Genomic DNA, 24,340 nt, shown 5'->3' with positions numbered 1-24,340 from the left:
CGCACCTCACAGAGACACAGTGTTAAGGCATGTCAAGACTGGCCACCACTTCCAGCCACTCCGGCCCAGGACCCCTCCTGCCATGCCGCCGGAGCCCAGTACTGGCCAGTGCCACCCAGTACAGTCCTGCCTGGCTGCTGGAGCCCAGCCCGTTGCCTGGGGATCTGGAGTCTTTGCCCAGGCTGAGGGACGCAGCTGCCACTTTTCCGCTTGCAGGTGTAACTTGCAGCAAAGCTGAGCATCCACCCCCGAGATGCACACACACAGACACACGGACTCGCAGCGGACACTGACACAGCCAGTCACACAGACCGACAGAGATGGGGCGCTGCCGTCAAGAGCACCCACAGGCAGGACTCACATAAAACACAAACCGGGACAGCCGCATCCCCTCCTCCTCTTGGGCTGGCAGAGACACGAGGTCACTAGCGCAGGCGCACACACGACACTCTCTATGTCCACAAGCACATGCCCGTTCATGGATTTGGTAGCCCTGCCCAGATCCCAGCCCCCTGACCCACCCCACGGGTCCCCTACTCACTGACTGGTCCATCTTGGTGCTCCCTGCAAACATGCAGCACTCACACGTTTCGCCTGTCCCGCAGGCACCCCACACTCGCCCATCTCCCTGGGTGCAGCGCGCACCCTCTGCCCGCCTGACACCACAGCCCGGGCCCCCCTAGTCAGCCGCTGGTCCAGTTTGACATTTGCTGGTGAAGGCACACGCACACCCGTGCACAGCATGTTTGGAGAGGACACAGACACCCACAGAGCACCCGTGCACAGCATGTTTGGAGAGGACACAGACACCCACAGAGCCTCTCACTCACCTCAGTCATGCTGGTCCCCCCAGTAGGTGCTTTTCAGGACTGTTCCCGCCCCAGTGCCTGGTGGCCGGGACACCCACTCGCCCCAGCAGCTGCACTCAGACTCCCCACTCACTCCACTAGCTGCACTGGGGCCCACGCCGGTGGCTGGCACCACGAGCCAGGGGTGCCCACAGCCCCTGGTTGACTCCAGCAGCTGGCACCCAGTCCAGCCACGCCAGCCCCCCAGTAGCTGCCACAGAGTCCTTTCAATTCACATACACACAGGACAGAGAGTGAGATTGCGCAGAGAGATCGTTAAGAAAAGATTTAAGAAGAAGATATAAGAACACAGGATGGACATCATCTGCGTCCTGCTACCATTCACTTGTCTCTGGAGAGACTCTGGTGTCATCAGGTTGCCCGTCATGTGAAACTTCTTCAACAAGATTAGAGGGGACAAATCCTCTTGTGCCGTCGGTCAGCTCTCCCACATACCAACCGCCTTCATCCACATCTCCAAAGACGTAAACATATTGTCCAGCAACTAGAGGAAGCTCTAGTTCAGGCCGCTCATTGGGACCACCGAAAGGATCGTAGCTGTATCGAGCTATGAATGCTCGAAGCTCTGCCGGTTGTTTTCTCATAGCCTCCAGGAGGATGGACTCCTTGCTTGCTCCCAGGTTAGCCTGGCACGGCCTGCAACCGATGCGGTTGCATCTTTCTCTCTCCAGCCATTCAAGGTCTTTCAGTGGCTGCTGGCATTGTTTGTTTAGCTTTGGATTCTGATCACTCAGTTCCGTCGGCTGCGCTCGAAACAGCTGCCGGGTTTCTTTGCGTTCTCTGTGTACGTCTGCCTGAGCCCTCTGCCAACACTTGCCGTCCCCTTGTTTCCTCTGGAGCGCTAACTGTGCCTCCTCATGTTCCTTCTCCAGCTGTTGGCTCCTTTCTGCCATTTCTCCCATGGCTTTCAGTTCGCGCTCAGCCTCTCTGCCAGCTGGGTTTGAAGACAGACGTTCCTTTGGATGGCAGAATCTCGCTCCTCTGCCACTCGTGCTAGTTGCCCTTTCAGGTCAGCATTTGCAGCTTGAACCCGTGCTGTCAAACCCATCTGCCCACAGAGGCAAGCATTTTCTTCCGCCAGGTGAGCATTTTCCTTTGTCATCTCTGTGAGCTGCGCCTGCAACTCCTCACAAGTTGGGCTGTGGGTGCTCACGTAACAGGAGCCCTCATCACCTGCAGCCCCTTGGGCCTGAAGCTCCTCAGCCCCCTTCTGTGAGAAGTCATCCTGCTTGTCCTGTGCCAGCAAAGCTCTGGCAGGCTCTCCTGTTTCTCCATCTCTCTGCTGAGGCAACGGTGCCATGCACAGATCCTCAGTGGAGCTTTGGATGGGCAGCGGCACTCCAGCATTGACCAGGCGATGGACAGTTGCCTGCAGTTGCCTGGATCTTTCTTCCAGCCGGGAGGCGAGGGCAGCTAGCTGAGCTTTTTTCCGCTGCAGCCTCTCTGCCTCCTCGCACGCTTCTGGAGAGCCTTCCTTTTTCAGGAGGCAGCTCTCCGCCTCAAGGGCACTCTGTTGCCTCTCCAGGTCTTCTAGAAGATGCTGCAGGCGGGTGTTTGGCTCCAGGAGTCGGCTGCATGTGCTTCCAAGCAGCACCAAGCCTTCCCCCTCTGGCACCCAGAGCTTAGCATCTGCCACAGCCTTGCATGCTGTTTGCTGCCCACCGCGGTGGCTTTCCAGCAGTCTTTCCCTTAGCGCTGCCAGGGCTTGGGGCCCGTTTCTGCCAGAGGAGCAGGAGCTCTGCGTCTCCTGATGGCCCTGGTGCCCAAGAGGGCCTTTGGGCTGGTACGTGCCGGGGGAGGCGGGCAGCTCGCCCTCGACCCACTGCAGGATGTATTTGATGAAGAGTCTCCTCTCCAGCTGCAGCTGGTTCTGGAGGTGGCGGATGCAGGCGGGCTGGAAGCCATCCATCTCCCAGCGTAGCTTGCCGAGGAGGTCCTGGAGCTTGCTTCGGGCCTCCCTGCCGCTCCTGCTGGGCCTCACCATCTCCTCGGCCAGCTGCCGCTGCAGGTCCCCCAGTGAGAGGCATTGTTTTGATTCTCTTTACAGCCTAAAGCACCACACGGGGCAGGAGATAGGCCAGGACACCACCTCAGGAGGGATCATAATCGGTTAGCCCAAGAACTGTGATGCTCACCTGACTCTGGTCCTTGCAAAAGAGGGAGTGCTGATCAAGGCTGTAGAACCCCCTGTCAGCCTTGGCTGTAGTGACCATTTTTGCCTCTTCAGGGGGCTTTTGGGGGGAATCCCATGGGCAGCAGCGCTCAAGGGCACCAGAGCTCACTACAGCTGGTCTTTCAGGCCTGGAGCTGCCTCTGCCTTCCACTGAGGCACCCAGAGTGACCCTTGGAGGAGCTGTACATGCCGGTGGTGGCAACATCTGTCCATGGCAGATCCTCAGCAAGAGGGTCCCCTTCCATCCCATGGTGGGCTGGGAAGCCAAGTCACCAGAGGCAGGGCTTGCTTTAGTCTTGCTTGCAGATCTTGAGCTTAGACAGACTAAGTTGTTCCAGTATCATCCCTCTTGCCGCGTCTGCTGCTTTGGTTCAGCTAAGGATGTCATCCTCCAGCCTGATGAGCGAAAAAGGGCCGACCGCAACTCTCCTCCCTCCTCTGCCAGGCCCAGCCTTGGAAACCACCTGGTAGCATCAAGGAGCCGGAACAACGGGTGGGAAGTTTAGACAAGAGGCTTGGGGAGGAGACGAGGGCTGTGCTGGCCTCACTCGGGGGTCCCTGTCATCCTGCAGTCCTGAGAGAGCTGGAATGACACAGGCAAACACTGTGGGGAGCTGGTCCTGGCCAGGGGCTCTGCTGGCTGCCCCACTCCAGGGTCCCTTTCTCCAGGGGTCTTCCCACAAAAATATGTGTCCCAAGCAGCAGTATCTTGGTAAAACCGCTCCGAACCCTTCCTTCCCCATCTTTGTCTTACCTCAGCAAAGCAAGCTACCTACGGCTTGCCTGAGCAGGAATCCAGCCCGGCAAGAGGTTCTTCACCAGACTGGGGGAGACGAGCCCAGTGTCGAGTAGGACACTGCACAGGGGACACAAGCGAGGGGGACACAGTGACCCAGGATGGCCACAGGCCACGTCTCCAAAACCCACTTGCGCCAATGCAGACACTAGTCTTGTAGCTCAGGACAGCTTCCCAGGCACACTGGAAGGGTCCCAGCAGCCGTTTCCCCAGGCACAGCCCCGCAGGAGGCGGCCAGATGCATCCCTGCGGCTCTTACCTGCTCAGGAGATGCACCCCCTCAGGGTGAGCCAGAGGGTCTTCCAGACGAGCCCACACGGCCCCATTCAGGAGCCGCCGCATCCATTTCTGTGCCATGCATTTGCCTAGCACCAACTCCACAGCTGAAAGGAAGATCCTGGCAGAAGAAACAAAACACAAAATAAACAAACAAAACGAATCAAAATAACACCACCACCACAAACCCAAAGAGATCTCAAATCACAGCAGGCTGGGGGAAGACTTATCTTCAGCAGAGCTAGGTACCCCTGAAATGATGCTTCGTAGCCTTCAAGACTGCAGCTAATGACTCTGGCATTTTCTTCATGCCCCAAACCCACTGAAGCAGAAGAAAACCCATAGCCCTGGCCTGCCTCCATGCTGGATACCAACCAAGGCAACACCTAATACCTCCTCCCACCAGCATTTTGGGATGACTGACACCAGAGCCCGCGACAGTCACTGCTCCCAGCGGGGGTCTGTTGAGGGAGTGCGATGCGATTGTGCATGCAAGGCTACACGGGAGGTAGGATGACAGCCATCCGCAGTACGAGCTACGTAAGACCTTCCCGCCTGGGAGCTGGACTTTCTCCATGAAGGAACAGAAGGAGAACCAACCAGAACGACCGGTTTCCACATCTAGGAAGCGGGGCCGGCAAAGCGCTCCCTGAGCCCCACAAAGGCACATGCCTTGGCGAGGGGAACTGAGGCAGTGTCTCCATCTGCCCCTTCGGCTCCTTACCTGCATGGCTTCTCCTCAAGCACCTTGCCCTCAAGGAACAGTTGTCTCCAACCGCTCATGGGGGAGCGCAGCCTCTCCTCGCCCAGCGTTTCACTGGCCCACCTCAGGAGGCTGCGAAGGATGTGTGGAAGCAGTTGCCTGAGCTCCTCCATGCTCCTCAGGGCAAGCACCACCTCGGAGATGGCACGGGTGATCTGCAGAGAAAAATGACCGAGAACCACCTGCTCAGGCAAGGCCTTTTCCCACCAGCCTGCCTGGGGCCGGGGGCTACAGTCCGCAATTGTCACTTCTGCGACAGCCTTGTGGCTCAGGAGCACAAAACGTTCCCGGCTCCCCACACTCCTTGAGGCCGGCCCAGCACAGCACCCTGGGAGTCTCCGGAGGCATCCGCAAAGGGCACCTGACTCCCTCGCACCAAAGTACGAGTTAGAAAGCAGATGCAAAGCTGCAGGAACGTGTCTGCCGTTGAACGTACCGTCAGAGTCTCCAGAGCAGTCTGACGGTTGTGTCGCTCACAAGCAGAGTCGTCAGTCCCCAGGCGGTGGTCTCCTGCTCTGTTTAGTTTCTCCACTAAGCACCTCAGGATCTGAATCCCAAAGGCGCTTCTCCCCAGGCTCCTCCACAGCTCCACGGCATCACTGCAAGGGAAGAGACGTTTGCCCCTGAGCCCGTATCCTCGCAGTCCTGCAGTGCCCTCAAACCTCCTCATCTGCAATGGGGCTTAGAACACCCCACTCATGGCAGAGACACAAGCACGCAGTCTTGCCACACTCAAGACGGTTCAGGCAGAAAAAAAAAGACCTGCTCCTCAACCAGACCCCTCCCAGTACAAGCAAGCTACGTGGTCTCTGTTTGACTACAGTGGGGAAGTGGGTAGTGCACGTACCTGTCCATGGGCAGACCTTTCTGGAGGAGACTGCTGATGGTGGGCTCCCGGTGAAAGCGGGCAAGGAGAAACACTGCATGGAGCAGGAAGGGCCTGTGGGTGCTCTGCTGCATGTAGGTGTAAAGGGTGTTCAGGATCTTTGGCACCTGAAGGGAAGAAGAGGAGAACCTGCTGTGGGACCCAGACGCAGTCACTCAGCACGGGAGCAATGCCTGCTCCCTTGGCAGGGTCCAGATCCAGCTCAAAACCTCACCCCTTCCACCTGCCTGACCCTGGCTCACGTCTGGAGCCGAGTCTGCTCTCGGCAAGCCTGCGCACGCACGCACGCCCTCACACACACGCCTGCACGCACCCACACGCGCAGCCTCCGTCACTGAATGTGTCTGGGCCCAACCGTGTGAGCAGCTGCATGCCCTGTGTGCACACAGAGGACACGGCCACGCTTCACACCCAGCACCAGAATGACTCCCACCATGGGTCTGCAGCCATGCAAGAGCACAACCAAACACGCTCTTTGAGAGCCTGAAGATGCCTTCCAGAGGATCCCAGTTCTCCAGGGACACTTTTCCTTGCCTCTACCCTTCTTTACCAAAGCGCTAACCCCTTCGCCACTCAGAGGGCCTTCCCCCGAAGGAAGGGGCATTTCTTTGAGCCTTTCACAGCTAGAAGCCGTGGCCACGATAAGGAATGGAATTGGGGACCCGTGAAGAAAGAGCGGGGTCAAGTGGGTCCCAGGGCATGGAGGACTGACAGTCACCCCAGAGGAAGGGGCAGAATGGCAAGGCTGGTGCCTCCCAGTGCCTCACGCACGGGTAGGACCTGGACCAACGGGAAACTTTGCACAAGAAGTGCCCATATCCTTGTCACCAGGTGGAGCAGACGCCAGCAGCAGTTGCTAATGCACCACTCAGACCACCAGCAGCCCCTCGGCTCGGCACACAGGCGGCGTTTCTTGAGCCCATGCCAACTGCACAGGGAGTAGTGCAACAGGCAACAGGAGACGAGACAAAGTCAAATGGCAGAAAAGGTCTCCTTTACCTCCTGGAGTATTTCCTTCCTGCATTCCACCAGGAAGACAAACACCCACTTCCACACTGCTCTTGCACGCGTGGGTGTGACATGCAGCAGGCCATCCAGGATGACAGTCAGAAAGTCCGGCGCCTGTGCTGGAGGGATGTACTTGCAAACAGCCTGGAGAGAAGCCAGAACAGGAGAGACCGTGTCACAGCGCTGCTTCAGCAATTCAGAAAGAAAAGGAAACTCCACGGGACCGTTAGTTCGGCAGTCACGGAAGGGGGGCAATCGCTTGGCCCTCCTGCTGTGCATACAGTGCCGTTTACATCTGATGCAGCTAACCGATTTGGAAGTGTCTCCCCCCATGTTGTTTGCTCATATACCAATTTTTTCCTTCTGACGAGCACTTGCACACACCCCCACCCCCCGGTATCTGCTCCAGCGTGCCTGAAGGACAGTCTTGTCTCAAAGCCTCCTGCTCCTTGCCAACAACAGCCCTCCTGGGAGACAGCGAGACACTCTGGAGGGGAGCAGGGAGACGTGCAGGAGCCCAGGAGCTGGGCCCCCACGCCGCTCTTGTAGGGCCGGTTACCTTTGCTATTTTGGTACAGGTCTCCACCAGAGTCTGGGTGTCCGGGCTGTTGAGCTCCTCACACAGGCGCCCGATCTCACCTGCCTCCGGCACCACCTTCATGGTCTTGGCTGGAACAAACACCAGGAGAACAGAGGACTCACACCTACAGAAACCCAACCTCTGGCCCCAGATACCGATAAAGCACAACACAAGTGGTGGCAGTGAAGGCCACAGGGAAAGCCAGGCCCCTCCTGAACTCGGTGCAGCAGGATTTCCCAAGCCCGATAAGTGGCGGACAGATCCCCCGCTGGAAAGAGCCCTCTTGCCCCTTGAACCGTTTGCTGGGGCGTCAGGGTTTCAGCAGCCTCTGCTCCTAGCAGCTGCATCCCCTATTCGCGCACAGGCCACCGTCATCTCTGGGAGGCAGGAAACCTCCCCGTGACTTCCTCAGCACAGGCAGACCCTGCTGCCTGAAGAGGAAAGGGTCAAACACAACCCTCCGCAGCACGCTCTGGGCCTGCAGCTCACATCCCTCCTCCCTGCCCAGTTTGCTCTGGGCAGCAAACTGGTTTTCGCTCTTGTGCTCGGCAGGGGATTATTTCCCTGGCAGGGATGAGTTTGGAGACTGCCTGGGTAGCTGCCTGTCTCTGCAGGCTCCAGGCAGGGAGCGAGGGGGAAGGCACCCTCTGAAATGTCAGGGACCTCATCCGAGTGAGCTGTCTCACCACGCTCTCTCTCTCCTGGAACACAGCAGGGGAGACATGTGGAGGGGGACAGTCCCCAGCATTGGTGACAACATCGTGCTCTCAGATGGCAGTGGGGGATGGCCCTGACCACCCAACCTCACCCATGCCCTGGGGAGGTGGGACTCAGAGACCCTCTGCCAGGGATCCTTCCTGAGATGGTCGGGGAGGCAAGAGGGCTCCCAGGGCGGGGGCACAAAACCAGCCGAGCACGTTGCCTCCCCCTTCCCTCCCAGGGCCCTGGCCCGGTGGGACCCTGGTGGCGCCAGGCCAGGAAGGGTGGGAGGATCAGGCTGAGCAAGGCTGGCAAGCGCCTGCTCTCCTCACCTTGTATTTCGAGAAGGTGGCCAAGGCAGACCAATGCCCTTTGGCGGGACATGGCCAGGCAGTCGCTGGTCAGAGTCCCCAGCAGTCCCACCAGGGAGCCAAACTGCTTGCAAAGGTGTCCTCTCTGCAGGGGAGAGCAGCAGGAAAAGGGTTGCAGGCAGCCCCGGCACCCGCTCGCCTCTACTGCCCATCCTGCTCCCTGAGCAGCAACCGGGCAGACGGGCTGCCTCATAATCCCAGGAGCCCCAAAACCCAGCACCCAGCCAGGCAGGGCTCCCTCCCGAGGCCGTGAATGGTGGGGAGGGTGCACCAGGGCACGCGGGGGCTCTCTACTCACCGCGAGCTCAGATCGCTCCTTGCAAGCGCCCAGCACATGGGCGCAAACCCACAGGGCTCTGTCCCGCTCCCATTCTTTGGCCGAGGTGAGCCAGCCCTTCAGGACCTGGGGCAGGGTGCACCTCTCTCGCAACAGGCACCTTTCTCTCCCTGAGACCCCCCTCCCTCCTTCTCTGGCCCCTTGCCGGCGCGGTCCGCGGCCCCACCGAGCACTGGCACTGCTCCACTCTCTCCAGCCGCCTCTGCCCTGAGCCAGGTGTTGCTTCCCTGCAGGCGGATCCCCGCTCCAGCCTTCCTCCAGGCTGCTCTCACCCAGCTCAGGGCTGGCTCTTGGCTTTCCTGCTGGCAGGGCCCACGTCTCGGCCTGTCCTGAGCCTGCAGTGGCCGGGTGCTCCTGTCCCCCAGCTCAGCCCCTGGCCCTGGCCTAACGCACAGCCTCAGGGCCAAGAGCCAAAGGCCCACTTTCCTGCAGGAAAGGTAGCCGCCTCCTGTCACCCTCTAAGGCCTCGATTCTCTGCCCCCGTGACACTCTCCCTGCTGCCCCGTAGCTACTCACTTGGACCACATCATCAAAGCAGGCAGACATCTCCTCCACCTCCAGAAGGGTTCCTATGAGATGGCCCAGATCTTCCATGCAGCTCCTGTGCAGAAGCTGAGAGCAGGAAAGGAGAGCTGGGGTTCTACACCATGGGGGGTGCCAGCACACGCTGAGGTGGGATCCTGACCCAGAGAGGTGGGCAGGCACTGGCCAGTGGGTACCTGCATGTTCACAGCTGCCCTCACTGTCTTCCTTCCCTTGTTCATCCGCTCCTTGGGAGGACGCGACAAGACACTCTGGCAGCACACTGCCAGCAGGTTGCGATTTTCCTCCCTGCTCAGAGGCGGCCTCAGCTTGCTGGCCAGAGGAAAAAGGAAGAGGAAACCGAAAGGGGATTTACTAGCCCTCTCCAGAGTGGCTCAAACCACAACTGGCTTCCTCCTAATCGAGGGCCCCAAACCCAACACCCCCAGCCCAGGCCAGTGAGCACTGCCTTCAGCTCCAGCACCTCCTGCCTCCTTCCACGCAGCCAGTTACGGAACCCCTGGGGCTCCCCTCCTTTGGGAGACACCCAAAATGGGCAACACCCTCCCACTGATGAACAGCCCCAGCAGCTCCCGGCCCCATGCTCATGGCCACTGGGGCCGCCCCAGCCAGCTGGGACGGGGCATAGCGGGAGTCCCCAGAGCCCAGGGAACAGACCTCACCTCAACTCCTCCAGCGCCTGAAACACTCCATACACCAGGGAGTCCCAGGGCTCCCCCTTTATCCAGTCCTGCAAGTCCCAGAGAGACAAGCGCAGAGTTGCCAGCGGGCCGGGACACGGGACAGCCCTCCCGCCTCCCCCGGGCACAGGCTCTGCTGACAGACACTGCCCCGTCACTCCCACCGATCCCCAAAGGCACCGCAGGAGGGACACGGCTCCTCAGCCACAGCCATGCAGCACGAGCACTCAAGGGCCCCACCAGCCCGGGACACAGCTCCAGGAGCACACATGAAGCCTCAAGACCATTGTGCCTCTGGGGAAACCAGTCTGATGACGCAGCCCAAGACTTGCCCAGCTATGGCCACTCACCAGCAGGGTCCGCATCGCCTCCCGCTTCAAGGAGATCTCAAAGCTGCCATGGTTGCCTGCAGCCTGGATGGCACAGCTGACCTCCGTGACGCTCTGCACCAGGGCGAGCTTGAGCTGCAAGTCCTGAGGGCAAAGAGAGCAAAGCACCCCTTGAACTCTTTGAAGGGCTGAGAGATTGAAGAGGAGCATGGCCGGGGGGAGCCCATGGCAGCTTTGGGCCTCCACGTTGCAGACAAACCCTTCCTCAGAGGATGTTTAGAAAGAGACCGCCCATCTCGGCACGCCCCAGCCCTAAGCGGCTGGAGCTGGGGCACCCAGGCATCATCCCTGCCCTGTGCGCCCCGTGCTCCTACCCTCTGTTTGTCTCTGGAGAGCTGCAGGATGTTGCCCAGGATTTCTTTATCCACGCGGGTGAGCAGCTGCTCCTTGGGGGCACGCAGCGCAATGCTGCCGTAGGTGCGCATGAGAGCAGCGCGAGTGGCCTGGGCTCTCTCCACGTCCTGCTGCTGCCATACCTGTTTTGACAGAGAGGCCCCAAGAGGTCAGCCCCGGTCTCCCACGGGCTCCTGCGGCACTCCCACGGGCTCCTGCGGCAGGCCCTGCCCCGCAGCCTCACCAGCTCCTTGTTTCCCTGGGCACCTCCCAGCAGCTTCCCAAGCCACTCCTCAAGCTGTGAGCTGCACGGCCGGGAGCTGTTCCCATCCCGCAGCTTGGCTTCTCGCATGGGGATGGGGAGGAGGGTGCAGCCAGCATCACACACACTGCTGGCAGTTTTACCACTGATTTGAGAGGGCGGGGAGCCGCCTGGCACCTTCCCATGGAAAGGTATCTGCCATAGCCGCTCACGGTCCTGCACAGAGCTGCGCAGCCTGCGCGGGGCAGCGGTGCAGATGAGAGCAGTCTGCTCACCGCGCCAGGCCAGGCGGCACCGCTCCCTCCGCAGGGCCCTGCCCTGCCCAGAAAGGCTTCCCCACAGCCCCCAGGGGGGCAGCAGAGCCAGCGAGACTTCACCAGGCCCCTGCTCCTGACCCTCAGCTCGGAGGGAGAGGCAGAGTGTCACACGGTGCCCACCCCCTCGTTGCTAGTTCCTGCTGAAGGTTTGCCAGGGAAACGCGGCTGCAAGCAAGCAAGTGCTGCAGCTGCCCCAGCTGGGTGGCTCTGATCCACAAGGTGTCAAACCCTGTCCTTTCCAAAGACACCTCACGGGCCCCAATGCCAGGACGTCCCCTCTGAAACACAGGTCTCGGGTAGCTCTTCCAAGAGAGCTAAGCTAAAGGCAGCTGCCACGGTTTGGCTGCTGCAGGTGTAGAAGTGGAAACAAGGGCCAAAAAGGAAAGCCAAGCAGCAAAACCCTGGATTCTTTACCTTCCAGCCCGTGGAAGCCCGATAAAACCAGTGCCGGGTGAAAGCGGCAGAGAACATAGTCACTGTGTCCAAGACCAGGTGGAAGTGGCTCTCGGCAGCGTGAGACACAACCAAAATCATTCCCTGCAACCGCAGAGAAAGAGGGAGTCGGCCCCAGCCCAGGCACTCAGCTGTGGCCAGCGACAACGGCCAGGCAGGACGTTGCGGCAGGGGGGAAATGGCAGCAACGGGGAAATCAAGGAGGTGCGGAGCAGGGCCAGCAGCAGCCCTCCCTCTCCCCCAGGAGCAGGCAGGGGATGCTGAGGACATGAGCATCACCTCACCTGAGCCTCAGACAGCTCCACAGGGTTTGTCTCCTGAAGGAACTGCAGCACCTGCCCTTGTTCGTGCCTGAGGTCCCGACAAGCTGCCAGCGCCGTCCCAAGAGCCTTGTACAGGAAAAGCTGAAAGAGAAGAGGCCGAGCCCGAGATGCAGTCACGGCCTGACCTGTCAGGAGAGGGCTGGCCTGGACGGACTCGACTGCCCCTGGGCACAGGCCAGGCCAGCCGCGATGCCAGGCTGCAGCCAGGCGCTGGGGCAGCCCCGCGGTAAGCGCCTTTTGGGGGCGCGGGAAGCAGTGAAAACCGCCAGTGTGGGCAGAGCACTGGCGCCAGCCCCAGCATGGGCAGGAGACACACCTTCTCCCAGGAGCTCGGGGCAGAGCTGCCCAGCTGTTGGCTCAGCTCCTGGCTCAGGCCCACGGTCCAGGCCTTGTCCTCGATGGGCTCCAGCGACGCTCGCAGGAACTGGGGTGAGCAGGGGAGGAAGCGAGTGTTGCCCTGGCCTTGGCCCGGGCCCTTTCCACACTCGCGTGTCCCGGCATGCGGCGGGGGGAGAGCTGCCGGGAACAGCAGTCTCCTCCCCAACCCTCTTTTCACCAGCCTCCCTCTTCTCCTAACACCTCAGGCGAGACCCCCCGGCACGCCTGACGTAGAGCAGGAGGCGGTGCTAAGGCGCGTGCCACAGCGTTAGCGGGCATTAGCCATCAGCCGTGGCATGTGTGCGGACAGCAGCTCCTCTGAGCAGGCAGGCACCTACAGTGGGGGGAGGCGCAGGGCGCTCAGGAGGTGCCCCCACCTCCTGGTGCCTACACAGGCAGCCCCGAGCTGCCTCCCACGGCTTTGTCTGCTCCCTCTTCTCCCTCTCTATTTGAGACACCCCCGCAAGGATGCTGTACCTTAAGCACATGGTGCTCCCACTCTGCGGAGTCCAGGGAGCTCTCGGTTTTTCCTAGAAAGCAAGAGGAACAAAAGCTCTCGCTGCTATTTAAGCTCACAGCCAAGAAGAGCCCGGTGGTCTCCTCTGCGGTCAGACCTCCCAAAAGTCCCAGGCCATCAGGCTAGAAGGTGCCTACGAGCACCAACGTCAAGGCCCTTGTGAGGCCAAAGACACCGCAGGGGTCCCAGGGGCATTTGTCAGAGCCACTGATTCATGGTGGGGAAGGGTGCGCTGACCACAGCTGATCCCCACTGCTGCTGTCAGTGCAGCTCCCAGAGCAATTCCGACCACTGAGGTCACAGCACCCACCAGCAACATACTTTCTCCTTAAAGACGCACTGCTTTCTGCCCATTTGCAGCCCTTCTCCCTGGCTATTACTGAGGATGGCTGCTGCAAACCGGCCCTGGCCTTGGCACTTGGTCCTCCAAAGCCAGGGGCTGCACCCCCTCCAGGAGCACCAGTCCCGTCCCTCCCCCAAACACCGTTCCGACCAGGACATGGGGGTGCCTCTAAGACCTGCCGTCCAAGGGGACATCAACGGCCCCGTCCAGCCCCTGGGCCAAAGCGACGCCGGGGTATGGCTGCCCCCAGCCTCAGTGCTGGCTCCCTGGAAGGGGAAAGGCAGCAGAGCAAGAGCTGGGCAACTGGGGACAACTCCCCTCCATCCTGCTGGGGAGCCACAGTTCCCTGCCCCGCCTCCCTCCCCTCCAGCCTCTCCCTCCCCACCCGCACTTTACCTTCCAGGTACTGCAGCAGGAGGGGGATCTGGGTCGCCCATGCCACCCCCACGGCTGCGTGGATCCTGCCGTGGAGCGCCTGCAGCAGCTGCAAGGCTGCGACTGCGCGTTGGCTGCTGCCGTAAGGAGCCGCTGCCACCACCTAGGCCAGGGCAGGAGAGAAGGGTCACTCCTGCCACCAGAGCCACAGCTTCTCCCGGGAAGGAGGGAGCTTGGCGCTGCTCGGCCAGCAGTGGGCAGCCATGGTGTCACCCAGAGTGCTGCCAGCCCCGAGAAAGTAGTGGGATCCTCCATGGGCTCGGGCAGGCTGGGGTACCCTGCCTCCTCTGTGGGGGCTCCCAGCACTGGCCTCAACAGCATCTCTGCCCCAGGCTGCCCCACCACCCCTGGCCAGAAAAGCCCTTTCCCTGGGGCCCCACTACTCACCAGCAGTCGAGCCAACAGGGCCTGGGGAGCTGGCAGCTGGCCTACGGGGAGGCAGAAAGGCTGGGTGAGCCGACGAGCCCCCACCATGCCCTGCCCCTCGCACCTCTGATGGCCCCGCACAGGGCTGAGAGCAGCTGCGCTGCAGCAGCGCTGGCCCGGGGGGCGCTCCCGAGGGCTGCCCACCACGAGATGAAGGCAGCTCTGGCATGGCCAGGAACGAGCCCCAGCTCACCAGGAGAGCACTGCCAGCAGGAGAGACAGGCCTCTGCGCTGGGCAAGGGGCCATGCAAGGCAGAGCCCCTCGTGCCCCGCAGCAGAGCCTGTCTCTGCCCTTTGGTTCTCCCGGGATCCTGCTCAGCGTTGGTGAGGCGCAGGGAGACACACACTGGCCCGACCCCCAGCCAAGCCCAGCAGCACTCACTGGAGCTCCTACCTTGCTCCTGGCAGTCCACGGCATCCAGCTCCTCCTCTTCTTCTTTGCACCCTGCTCTATCCCGTCTCTCAACGAGGGCTCGGAGGCAGTGGGAGAGCGGGATCAGCATGCCGCTGTACTGGGCTGGCACCACGTACCGCAGCAGCCTTGGCCACAGGAGCTGCGGAGAAGAACCGGCAATTCACCACATTGGCACTTCCACTCAGCTTGAAGATGAAAAGAACGGTCTGCGTTTCCCTGAGCCGCGTGCGCTTCAGCCGACGTGAAGGGAGAGGCTCAGGGCATGGGGGAGAACGAGGGAAAACGTCCTGAAGGCAAGAAGTGGCCACAGCAGATGGGCAGAGGTCAACTTACTCTGGTCATCCCTCTCAGAGAGACATCCAGAGAGTCCAGGATGTCCATGCAGAGAGCTGGAAGAGCACCATCCTCCTGGGTTTCCCAGGCGAAAAGGCCTCCTGCCACCTGCAAGACAGAGTTGGCAAAACCCCCGTTACTCTCAGCTCCCGACCGATGAGGCTCAGGCAGGACCCACCAGTGCTCCTGCGCCAGCCTCCTGGAAGCACTGACCTCCTGAAGGAGGACAAGGACAGCCGGAGCCAGCTCGAGGACCAGGTCTCAGACCCGGGGAAGCCTGGGAGCAGAGGGCACCACTGCTAGTCTGCACGGTCCCCCACAGCCCAAATGCTGCCATCGTGCTACCAAAGCAGAGGTGAGGAACGTGCCCTTCAGCAGGGCTGTGCTCAGTGCCAGCCCTGGCGGCAGCGCGCCCAGCCCGATGGATGCGGAGGAGCACCTGGAAGCCCTTTCCTTCGCCCTGCTCCCAAAGCAGAGCCTCCCTGAGCCTCAGAGCAAAGTGACACACACGGATCTCCCAGCTAGAGGGAAGCTCCGTCCAGAGGGAAGATCCGTGGCAAGTCAGCGGGAGGCTCGGCCATACCCAGCTTTCATCTCCTGGGTGCCCTGCTGGAAATGCCCACCGAAGGGACTGCCAAACGGCCTGTCCCCTTGCCAGAAGGGATGCGGGCCCCCAGAAAGTTATCAGATGGGCAGGGTGTGCCCTGGAGGGCCAGAGCACGAGACCACCACAGAAAGCTCCTCTAGCCAGGCCCACCTGTCTGCACTGGCTGTGTTTTGCTGATTGTCCATCAGCATTTAAGGATGGAGGATGTCGCGTCCCTACAAGCCCCTCCCTTTGCACGGTGGCTTTGCTGAAGGTGCCTGTGGGCACAGCTCAGCCCGTGGGGTGCGCACGCAGCCCCGCGGTCCTGGGTGGCACGCCCAGGCGTAAACCCACATCATCCGCTGACATCGCCACCAACGTCAGCAGAGACACGCACAAGGAACGGCCATTTGGAAGCCGCTCTGACGGCAGTGCTGGTGCCGATGGCCCTGCAGCGTGGAGCTCTCCATGGCCAAGGACACCTGCAGGAGCTCTCAGCACAGTCCAGGCACCGGTCAAAGCCCCGGATGTCCTGCTCGGCCCTCACCAGTCTGCCCGAGGTCCGGCTGAACTCGATGAAGATGTGCCCCACCACATCCCACGCCCAGCAGCTGGGGGAGCCGGAGCTGAGCAGCTCCCTGATGAACTCCAGAACCGCCCTCCGCACCTGCCAGGGGAGAGTGTGGTTATGAGCCTCCTGTTCTGAACCCGAAGAGTTTGCTTGGGGCAGCCTTTGTGGCCCGCAGAGCGATGACGAGGGCACGGCAGGAGCTTTTGCTCCTGGCATCAGGGCTGGGCTTCAGCACCAGGCTGGATGGGTATTTGCCCCACAGAGCACAGCGACCTCCCTGCCCCACTCTGCCAGCTCTCCCCGGGGAGGAGCCATCACGAACCACCCGGGCAATGCACTGGCGCTTCCCCAGGCACCCTAGCTCTGTCCCGAGGCAAAGGGTTTCTCTGCCTCGCCTGGCAGAGAAACCCAACCCTGCGATGGTCCCTTCCCCACCAAGCTCACCTGGGCACTGGGGTCGTTGCACACTGACTGCACAGCCTCCACCACCTGGGGCAGCTTCTCCCTCGTCGCAGGTGCTGCAAGAGATAGGGAGAGGTGTGCGTCGAGGCAGAGCCCCGATGGCAGAAGGGATCCCTTTTAAAGCTTCCAAGTTTTCTGCACACCAAGGGGACAGAAAAGCGGGGCCTGACTCTGACTTCACAGGAGGCAGCGGTGTAGCCAGAGCAACTCCGTTTCTAGAGGCAGGGCTATTTTATAGGGACCAAACGCTACAGGAACACAGAGAACGAGAGAAACAGCATGGGTACAAGCAGCTCCTGTGCAAACCCACTCAGCTGCCCACCCACCAGCCTGCCCGTGTTACTGAGCTTGGAGCATCGTCCCTGCTGTGCCACCGTTTCTAACTGCCGGGGGAGAGCTCGATCCCTGTCGCGGGGCGTCAGCTCGCCTGGGGGACCCGCACTTTGCAGCTCCTTGTGGGTGCAGGCGCACCACTTTCAGCCGGTTCCTGCTCTCAGCCCAGCAGCCCTGACCCCTGCCTCGTGTCCCTGGTGCGTGGCACTGACCGTCTGAGTGGGCCAGCGCTCCCAGCAGGCCCAGGGCTGCCACGCAACCGGCCTCGCTCCCACCGCTCAGCCGGGACTGCAGAAACGTGACTGTGTCCTCGGGGCAGATTTGTGCTGCGGGTAAGAAATTGCATTCTGCATTAGCAGACAGCTGCTCCCGACTGCCGAGAACAGGGAGAGAGCTGCCACGGCAGGGCAGGCCATCGCCCAGTCTCTTCTCCTTACCTTGCAGCACGATGCAGCGGGACAGTGCTGCCTTATGGGCTGGGCCGGGCTCCTTGGTCACATCAGAGAGCTGTGGGAACAAGGTCCATTTTAGAGGAAGTCGCATCAGAATTGAGAGGGCCTGAAAGAAACGGTGCTCTCCGCTCTCCTCGCCCTGGGCACTCTGGGCACAGCACCCACAGCCAAAGCCCAGCCCATGCAACGGTGGCCCCGAGCACACGCAGAGGCTTGTAGCAGCCCAGGCCGCCCAGGAGCTGAGGCTGAGGAGGGTTGAAAGGCTGCCCTTAGGGTGCCGGCGCCCCAGAGTCCTCCCACGACTCGGCCGTTCGGGAGATTGCTGTGGGAACCGGGCTGCCCCTCGGGCCTGGTCCAAGCAGCCAGGATCAGGCCTCCTGCAGCCTGAAGGTGGCACCTGCATCACAAATCCTGGCATGCTGCTGGCCTGCACAAAGGTCCCGGCAGAGGGGTGCCCTGCCCTGCCCGCAGGCAAGCCTTTGCCCTCCAAGGCGATCAGGTGTGCGGGCCCCAGGCCAGCAGCAGGGCGCAGGCTGCCCTTACCTGGCGGTGCACAGCGCTGCTGATGGCTAGAGCCATGCCCTGTGGGATTGGGGTCTGAACTCCCTCCAGCATCTCCAGGACATAGCTGAGGCTCTACAAGAGACCGGGGGAGGAAAGGGAGGCTAAAGCCACCTACAGGCACTTGGGAAAGGAGAAACCCAGCACATCTGGGACAAGGGGAGTCCCTAGCACCAGCTCCCAGGGGAAACCCCCCTGCACGGGGCTTCTTGTTTGCCCTCCCCTCAGAGCAGCATCGGGAAGGTCTCATTGCTCTGAAGAGAGCCCACTGTTGACAACTCCGTTTCCCGGCACTTCCCACTCATCAGCCCTTGCTCCTCATTGGACTGGACTGCGCATGGCCCTGGGCATTAGGGCAAAGCTCTTCCCACACACAGAGCCCCAGGGAGGTGGCAATGCCTCCCTTCCTGAGAAGTCCCAGGGACTCTTGCCTCCCTCCTGGCCCCACCGGCTTGCTCTTTTCTTGCCCAAAGAGCCCAGGAAGCCTCAGGCCTCCTCTGCTCTCCCTGTTCCTTCTCTAAGGGCTTCTCAGCTCCTCCTGGCACCCCGCAGCTCCCCAGCGCCTCGTGGCACTCGCATGAACCCAGCCCGGCAGCAGCGCCAGGCCCTGTGCAGCACCTCACCTTGGTGACCCGGGAGGTGTCTCGGACCTCTTGATATTGGGGCAGGAGCCAGAGGAGCTGCTCCCAGCCACGCTCTCGGTGCTGCTCCTCATGCAGAAGGACCTCCATCATGGCAGCCAGCGCCCCCAGGACAGCCTGCTTGTCCTGAAGAGGGAAGGGAGAGGCTCTGCTTGGAGGGCTGAAGGTGGGCCTAGCACTCAGCATCCCTGGGACACCCTCTGCCCTTCCCCCTGGGAGGGGTTTCCCTTTCCCTTCTGTCCTGCAGGGGAGGCGCTCGCTCCAGAGGAGAGCAAGCGTTTCCCCACGCTGGTACCCCAGCCCTCCCTGCAGAAAGGCCCCAGGGCTCAGCTGCTTCCTGCCAGGAAGCCCCCCTCCCCTCGCCCCTCTGCTCGCACCCCACTGGGCACAGATGGATCCATCGACTGACGGGGACATCCCCGCTGCGGCCCCAGGCGTGGAAAGCAGCACTTCTCACCTCTTCCTCCCTGCAGTCCAGCCAATTTACCACTGCGTAGCGGAAGACCGGGTAAATTGCTTCACAGAACTGTGCCACCCCCTTGCGAGGGAAGGGGCCTTGCTCCTGGCTGCAGAAGTACGTATTGACCCCGTTCGACCATTGCTCCAGAGCTGCACCAGGAGAAAGGAAAAGGGAGCCTGTGAGAGACTGCAGCAGGGGCGGTACCTTGCATCCACGCCCAAGCCTGCTTTAAGGACAGTCCCAGGCTCGGCAGGGCTAAGCCCAGGACCAGCTCTGGATCCGAGGGCCACCTGTTCTCTTGAGGTGTCTGGATTCAAAGACCCCACTGTTTCTCTCCTCCTGCCCACTGCCCCTTCTCCTCATCAACGGCCCGTTCCCCTCCAGCATTTCTCACTGCAGTCCCTTCCCTTCCCGCGTATGCGCCCTTTCAGAGCAGGGATTTTAAACCCAGAGGACAGCAGGGGAACGGAAGCTGTGGGAAGGGACCCGGGAGTTCCTCCGTGCAGCGCCGCCGCGTCCTGCCCACAGAAGCCTCCCGGCCTACCCCCGCTCCTTCTACACACTTGCAGCAGTTTAGGATAACAAAGGCCCTTGCTGTGGGCTCACGTCCACCGTGCTCCCTCTGAGATCACACGGAGGCATCAAAGGCCATCCTGGCCCCTGGCCCTGGGACCCTGGCCAAGGAGCCGACACTCACCACTGCAGATGGCGCGCAGGATCCGGCCACTCCCTACCCGGCTCAGCATGGCACGCAGGGCGAGCAGCGTCATTCCCACGAAGGGGATGCACTGCAGGGCTGCAGAGAAGGCAGGGACAGAGGGAGCGAGAGGGTGAGTGAGAGACACGGGAAACTGGGGTCGATCCCTGGCAAGGCTGGGGCTGCTGGGCTGTGAGGGACATGGCAGAGGGCGTGGGGAGGGCTGCCTTCCCCAAGGGGGACACCGGGAAGCCCTTTGGGGAAATGGCAAGGACAGTGCGGGGCAGAGACCCTGCGGGTTTGTCTCCAGCAGGTTCCCACCCTTCAGGAACCGGGGTTGGGCTGGTAAGGCAGAGCTGCCAGCCAGCCCTGGCACGGAGCAAGGAGGAACGGCACCTCCATAGCCCCGCAGTTCAAGACAGAGCATTTAGGGAGGGGGGAGGGCCCCTCCTCCCTGTTATCACAGACCCCTACCCTATCCAGGAGCCGTACCATAGCTGCGGGCCATTTTGCCCAAGGTGAGGAGCACAATCTCATCGAGGGCCTTCCCCATGGTCTTCAGGTGGCTCTGGCGCTCAGACATGACAAAGTGGAAGTGGGAGCGGGCCAGAGCCACCAGGACATCGCTAGCGGCCGTCTTCACGTCACCTGCCACGCCCTGCAAAAGCGTCACAGCTTAAACACTGGCGAGAAAAAGGCTGAGGCCCTCGGACAGGCGGAATGAGCCCGTCTCCTCTGCGAGACGCCTCGGGGCAGTTGTGCTCAGGGCTGGGCAGCTGCTGCCTCTTCTACGCTGGGGGAGGCGAGCGGCTCCCTGGCGAGACGAGGGAGGCTTTTCCCCGGCGCAACCCTGTGCCACTGGCCCCTCTCCCTCTCCATGCAGATGCCAGGAAGCAACGGTCACAGACTCGAGACCCGCCCCGGGATGTCTCCGTGGGGCTGGTGGATTCCTATGGCTCTTGCTCAAGGCAGGAGAAATAACCATGAGCTTGAAGCTAGCTCTTGCTCCGTTAGAAACAGCCCTGAGTCTGCTTCTCTGCACAGCTCTCTGCGTTCCCTCTCCGAATTCCCCGTAATGACGTGTTCCTAGAGCCTCTCCCTCGGGACCTCCGCTGGCTCTGAATAGCCAAGCAATGTCTCTGCGCCACCCTGTATTTCCCCAAACAGCGGGGGCAGAGGCAGGCTCCTTTGGTGGCCTTGAGAGAGAACAAGCTCACCTGGGCTGCCCGCATGTCACAGGACGCCTCAGCTATCAGGCGGTTCACGACACCGCTCGTCAAACAGCCGTCGTCTCCCTGCAAGACGCCCTCCAGCTCCCGGTATGTCTCCACTCGGTCGCCCTGGGGACAGACCACAAAGGGGAGCGATGGGACCGGCTTTGCCCGCGTTCCCAGGGAGCCACGAGAGAGACCTGCTGCCCCCCAGATCATCTGTGTGACACGTGCACGAGGTACGAGCTGCAGGCATCGGTCAGCACAGCCATGGGGAACAGCAAGATCTTCCGCGGCACCTCTGACTGTAACCAAGGTGGTAGGGAATTAAAATAAAATAGGGTTAGAAAATAGGTTTGTGAATTTGTAGCAAGTTGTAACTATAAGAACATTATGCACTAGCAATGCTGCTCGAGAACCCACCGAACCCTTCCCATCTTGATTTAATTATCAAGGAGTTAAGTGCAACATTGTCATCATGGTATTACGTTTTATTTTAATAGTGAGCAGTCAGAAAGTAGGAACACCTTGGTCAGGTGGGTAGGTAATTATTCATTCTATAGTCTTGTCTTAAAACAAAGGACTGTGGGGTGAATGATTGCATATTGGGCCGACAGCCCGTGAAGGTCTATTTAGTGTTGCCAAGCTTAAGTGAACTTTGTAGGAAAGGTAATTCCGGCAGGGGGAGGTCGCGACCACCGACTCAGAGACCACCCACTCAAGAAACCCTCTGACTCAAAAGATTAAGGAAGTAAAATTCCAAGAAATTATAGTGAGCATGCGTGGCCATTTACATGGTAGGCGAAGAATTTTTAACCAATCATTGTATGGAAACCTGATGAATATGTATTGACCTTACGATCATATGCCTATAAATGTTTGATTTTTGAACTGATTGGGTGAACACGATTTGGGAGGAGCTATTCCCAGTGTTCCCGGCACCGTGAATAAAGAATGCCTGCCTTTTAACACTACATTGGTGTTACGAGGTTTATTCCCGATTTCGGTGACATGACGCTAGCAGAGAGCCAGACAGGGAGATCGCCTCCACCAGCGTAAAAGGCCATGCGGGAGCCGAGGAAGTCACTGCTGAGCACGGGGGATGGCAGAGGTCAGAGGGAAAGTGCCAGCCAAGGAAGGGTGTGACTGTTCGCTCAAGTCCTGCTGCATTTTGGCTAAGGCCTGATGTGTGCGGGGAGCAGCGCCATTAGGGCAAAGCGAGAGCACCACGTACGCGGGGCAGGTGGCCAGAAAGAGCTAACGAGCCATGATGCAGCCATTGCTCCTGAGAAAGGAGCGGGGAGCAGTGGCATTAGTCCAGCGTGAGCAGGATCGGCGCTTGGGGACGAAGCGCCTGCCTGCAGGAGGGCAGATGTGCCGTCAGGCGCAACACCCCTCTGCCGCGGCACCCGGGGAAGCTGGGGGCGTAGAGGGAAGCCCTAAGGCCTCCCCTGCCTCACCTCATGGTCTTGCAGCCGTGTTAGCAGGGAAGTCCCGACGGCCGCAAAGGTAGTGATGGCCGCAGGGACAGTCCCAGTCACCCTGCCTCCATGCTCAGGATGTGCAGGTCTGGACTGGGAGCCCATGCATGGGCAGAGAGCTGGGAGAAAAGAATGAAACGGTTTTGCTGGCGGCAGGGCTTCACGCCCGGGAGGGGTGAGGCTCTTCCCAGCCTCCCACAGCACCATAGCCCACGCTGGGCTGTACTGGCAAGAGGGCAGTCTGTGGGCGGAGGGGAGGGAGTCCTCCCCTGACTGCGGCACTGGGACGGCCACGCGAGGGGACTGGGCCCATTGTGGGCTCCTAGTGCCAGAACGGCAGCAACGCGCTGGAGCGAGTCCTCTGCGAGGAAAGGCCGGGGGGGTGGGGCTGGGCAGCCCCAACAAGAGCTGGCCGGGCCAGGCTGTCTCTGAGCGGTCCCCAGCTGCCCCACAGAGGGCGGGGAGAGGATGGAGCCAGAGCCCTCTGCGAGGTGCCTGGCAGCAGGATGAGAGGTGACAGGGACGTGGCCCGCAGCAGCCGGCGGGGAGGGACACTGCCTCCGGCAGGCATCAGCCCCCAGCCTCCCGCCAGCCCCTCACCTCTGAGTGCTCTCATCCTCCTCACGGCAGCAGGATCTCTTCAAAAGAAAACAGAACTCTGTAGCTGAGCATATAGAAATTTCTGATTACCTTGTTGTCCAGACACAACTCTGGTTCCGTAGAGGCAAAATACCTGTTGTGGGAACCTCAAAGACCGTATCTCACTGGTGCGTTAAGAGACGTATTACTAACTAGTTACAGTGTTAGAGGAACAAAACCCACATATGCAGAAGCCATCTGCTAATCTCTAAAAGACCCCGTGTATATAAATTACCATCTTTTTTGAGCTCTTTGAGATGTGCTGATTACAAGTGCAATACAAAAGTTAAGGATTTATCCTTCCTAACAAATCTGAGTCGTCTAACACTGACACAGGGAAAACACTACTCAAAAATCCCACTGATGAGCAGGTGTCGCTTCACATTCTTGCAGATCTGGATCTTCGGAGTATCAACAGTTCTGCAAAGTTTCCACGTTCTGGTATCCCAGATTTTAATCTTTCACATCACAGGCACGTACCTCGGCAGTGCTGAATGGAGAACAGTCCTGAGGAAAAGCTGGGAACAAACCTCGGCTATCCGAGGGATTGCCGCAAAGTGCATGGCCTTTCCGCAGGGTTGCATTTAACATGGTGACTTTATGGCAGTTTGGCCAGCAGTTACTACAGACACAGGGAAGTGTGGCCAGGAGGGCTTAATCCAAATTGGGAAAGGATGTACAACACAGTGGAAATCATGAGTATTCTTTTCTTTTGAGGGTGCAACTGTCACTTCCAAACATTCATTCCCCATCTCCAGCACAGGAAGACTGGACCTCCCCAAGCACAAAGCGCTCGGCTCGTTTCTGCCTCCCAGGTGCAGCTCAGTGCCTGGGCCAGGCTGCATTCACTCCACACAAATAATTCTGCCTGAAGAACAGGTTTTGAATACGTTTACGAACCTTCTTACCTGCCCCTTCTTTCAACACTAACACAACTCCGGTAGTTTCCAAATGCCAAGGGAGGTGGGGGATATTGATCTCTGTTGAGGTGGAAGCAGGCAGCACCTGAGGCCCCCAGCCTCCCACTCCAGTGCTCAGCTTCTGAACTCCTGGGGTCTGACGTTTCAAACACCCATTGTGACGCCCATGTTGCACAGCCTGGAGCACACCTGGTGCCCGTTGCAGCGCCGGGCCCCGTCGGCAGGGCAGGGCCCGGGCCCGGGCCCCGGACTTCTAGGCAGGCTGCCCGCCGCCCGTTCCCCGGAGGAAAATGCCTTCCTCGCCTGTACCTCGCGACCAGCTGCCCGCTCCCCCGGACGTCCGCCCCGAAAGCGCCCTCCTCCTCCTCAGGGCAGCGCCGCTCCGGACGCTCCAGCCCGCGGGCAGCGCCACACGCAAGCG

At 60.5% G+C, this 24,340-nt stretch overlaps 1 protein-coding gene across 1 annotated transcript; it reads right to left on the bottom strand.

The window, feature by feature from the left end:
• Nucleotides 1-1,776: 1,776 nt before the first annotated feature.
• Nucleotides 1,777-23,590, bottom strand: LOC309412244 (maestro heat-like repeat-containing protein family member 2B; the record flags this gene model as incomplete). Its single annotated transcript, XM_082009116.1, has 35 exons — nucleotides 1,777-2,008; nucleotides 2,657-2,871; nucleotides 3,005-3,100; nucleotides 3,826-3,898; nucleotides 4,098-4,235; nucleotides 4,839-5,032; nucleotides 5,314-5,476; nucleotides 5,725-5,870; nucleotides 6,763-6,915; nucleotides 7,331-7,440; nucleotides 8,383-8,506; nucleotides 9,275-9,370; nucleotides 9,478-9,613; nucleotides 9,964-10,031; nucleotides 10,332-10,454; nucleotides 10,685-10,846; nucleotides 11,697-11,819; nucleotides 12,020-12,139; nucleotides 12,375-12,482; nucleotides 12,914-12,966; nucleotides 13,693-13,834; nucleotides 14,119-14,159; nucleotides 14,552-14,711; nucleotides 14,906-15,013; nucleotides 16,039-16,158; nucleotides 16,507-16,580; nucleotides 17,070-17,183; nucleotides 17,295-17,364; nucleotides 17,853-17,945; nucleotides 18,494-18,637; nucleotides 18,969-19,120; nucleotides 19,669-19,767; nucleotides 20,161-20,326; nucleotides 20,886-21,008; nucleotides 23,480-23,590. 35 exons carry the CDS (start codon nucleotides 23,588-23,590, stop codon nucleotides 1,777-1,779), a joined length of 4,350 nt encoding a protein of 1,449 aa, XP_081865242.1.
• Nucleotides 23,591-24,340: the final 750 nt, after the last annotated feature.

Source organism: Phaethon aethereus, assembly GCF_964289735.1.
Source record: "Phaethon aethereus genome assembly, chromosome: 20".
Classification (NCBI taxonomy): domain Eukaryota; kingdom Metazoa; phylum Chordata; class Aves; order Phaethontiformes; family Phaethontidae; genus Phaethon; species Phaethon aethereus.
Note: the sequence above shows the minus strand (reverse complement) of the source record. Positions and strands in the feature narration are given on the sequence as shown.